Genomic DNA, 2,336 nt, shown 5'->3' on the forward strand with positions numbered 1-2,336 from the left:
GCCGAGTATTGTTTAGCGCATATCACTCACCTAGCGATAGCTACTCTACGGAGCCATTTCTAGTTTTCATAGTTTAGTCTTAGTCTTGCCTTGCCTGTTTTCTCATGTTCTGATTCCTGCTTATGTTTCTCGGATTGCCCTTTTGTCTCGCCGTTCGGACTCTGTTTGCTCCTGCCTGGACTATTGCTCGTGTTATTGGATTGCCCCTCTTGTCAAGCCCTCTGGATAACGTTTGCTGTCGACTGACTCACGCCCGTTTTGAATTACTCTTCGTCTTGCCCTCATATACCTGTTTGCCATTGTCTGAACCTTGCCTGTTTTATGACCACGCCTTTAAATAAAAGCTTTGCAGATGGATCCGCACGTCTCTCGTCTCGTCGGCTCCGTTACAGTATGCTTGAAAGAAGGACAATATTGTCCTTCGTTTTTCTTTTTTTTTTCTGCAGAGCATTTAATGTAAAGTTCCCAGCCTGCCAAATAAAAATGACAATAGATAAGAGAATGAACAGAGTAACAATGATAACACCGTTTATGGTCCAGTGAGGTTATTTATACCTTTGTATATAAAAGTGATTCATATACCTTTATTTAAGAAGGGACGTGTCCTGTCTCCAAGCTATTTTATTTTCAGTAGTGTAATAGCTGTCATAGCTCTTGATGATGTTGTGAGGAACCAGTGCTTACCAGTGCTTCATCTTAAATGAATAATTTACCCCAAAATGAAATTTCTGTCATTTTGATTCTGTCTGTTCTGCCTGAAGTAATACGATTTGTGTGAGGAACAGACACACATAATTTGTTATTTACTGACAATCTTCACCTCCACCAGATCTTTAAAAAATCTCTTTTGTGAATGCATTGTTAAATTTTTTCAAAAATTTTAATAATATATTTTATTTTATTCTTTTTATTTTAACAGAAGAAATTTTAGGTGCTCTAATTATTGTCTAAGCGTTTAAGGATACAAAATAGGTCAAAAGCTCCAGCCATATATATGATGGTGTCTCCTGGCTGTGGTTCCTTTCCTGAGGCAAACTGGATGATTTTTTGGGATGTCTGCAGTAATTGTGACACTCCTGTCCAGGAACTGAGGCCCTTAGGGCCCTGTGGTATAGAAATGATTACAAACATTACATCTGTCACGAATCCGGTCCGTGGCCTTCCGGCTGATTGCCACCAGAGGTCGCTCTCCCATTACATTGACTCTCACATTGACAGGCCATCTGCCTGTCCTGAACTCTCTGCCTGTCCTGTCACGGCTATGGAGGCCGTCTGTGAATCCTTGTCCTGCCCTGTCACGGCTATGGAGGCCATCTGTGAACTCTCTGCCTGTCCTGTCACGGCTATGGAGGCCGTCTGTGAGCTCTTTGCCTGTCCTGTCACGGCCACGGAAGCCGCTTTTAAACTTTTGTCCTACTCTGAACTGGCTGAGGAGGCCATCTCTGAACCCTTGCCCTGTTCTGAACCAGCCATGGTGGCTGATTGTGAATTGTCTCTCCATCTAGTCTCAACTAATGTCTCTGATTTCGAACGGTCTGTCTTGCCTGTCTCTGTCAAGGAATCTAAACCTGAGCTGTCTGTCAGTCCTGATTTAGTAATCGAGTCTGTTGTTGAACCATCCGTCTGTCCAGTTTCAGTCACTGAAATGTCTACCAGTCCAGCTTCAGTTAATACAACTAATTTTGAGCTGTCAGTCTATCCCATATCAGCCCATGAATCTGTTTGTGAACTACCTGCCAGTCCAGTTTCCCTCAATGAGTCTGATTTTGAACTGTCTGTCTTGCCAGTTTCTGTCACTGAACTGTCTACTTCAGCCTCTGTCAATGCCCTTGATTGTTTGCCTGTCCTGTCACGGCTATGGAGGCCGTCTGTGAGCTCTTTGCCTGTCCTGTCACGGCCACGGAAGCCGCTTTTAAACTTTTGTCCTACTCTGAACTGGCTGAGGAGGCCATCTCTGAACCCTTGCCCTGTTCTGAACCAGCCATGGTGGCTGATTGTGAATTGTCTCTCCATCTAGTCTCAACTAATGTCTCTGATTTCGAACTGTCTGTCTTGCCTGTCTTTGTCAAAGAATCTAAACCTGAGCTGTCTGTCTGTCTGTCTAAATGCTTCTGTTGAGTCTGAATTTGAACTATCTGTCGGTCCTGATTTAGTCATTGAGTCTGTTGTTGAACCATCCGTCTGTCCAGTTTCAGTCACTGAAATGTCTACCAGTCCAGCTTCAGTTAATGCAACTAACTATGAGCTGTCAGTCTATCCCATATCAGCCCATGAATCTGTTTGTGAACTACCTGCCAGTCCAGTTTCCCTCAATGAGTCTGATTTTGAACTGTCTG

The 2,336-nt window shown here is 43.7% G+C and overlaps 1 protein-coding gene across 1 annotated transcript in view; it reads right to left on the reverse strand.

The window, feature by feature from the left end:
- The window catches only part of LOC107755133 (ethanolamine-phosphate cytidylyltransferase-like), a gene marked incomplete at its 5' end in the record, with an annotated part of 11,994 nt that overhangs the window by 5,080 nt on the left and 4,578 nt on the right, over window positions 1-2,336 (reverse strand). The window contains one exon of the mRNA XM_016571836.1: window positions 966-1,104. Within this exon, the coding sequence (XP_016427322.1) occupies window positions 966-1,104 (139 nt within the window). The remainder of the gene's footprint in view (window positions 1-965; window positions 1,105-2,336) is intronic.

The sequence above is a fragment of the Sinocyclocheilus rhinocerous genome, unplaced genomic scaffold (assembly GCF_001515625.1).
Source record: "Sinocyclocheilus rhinocerous isolate Xijiao unplaced genomic scaffold, SAMN03320098_v1.1 scaffold5705, whole genome shotgun sequence".
Taxonomy (NCBI): domain Eukaryota; kingdom Metazoa; phylum Chordata; class Actinopteri; order Cypriniformes; family Cyprinidae; genus Sinocyclocheilus; species Sinocyclocheilus rhinocerous.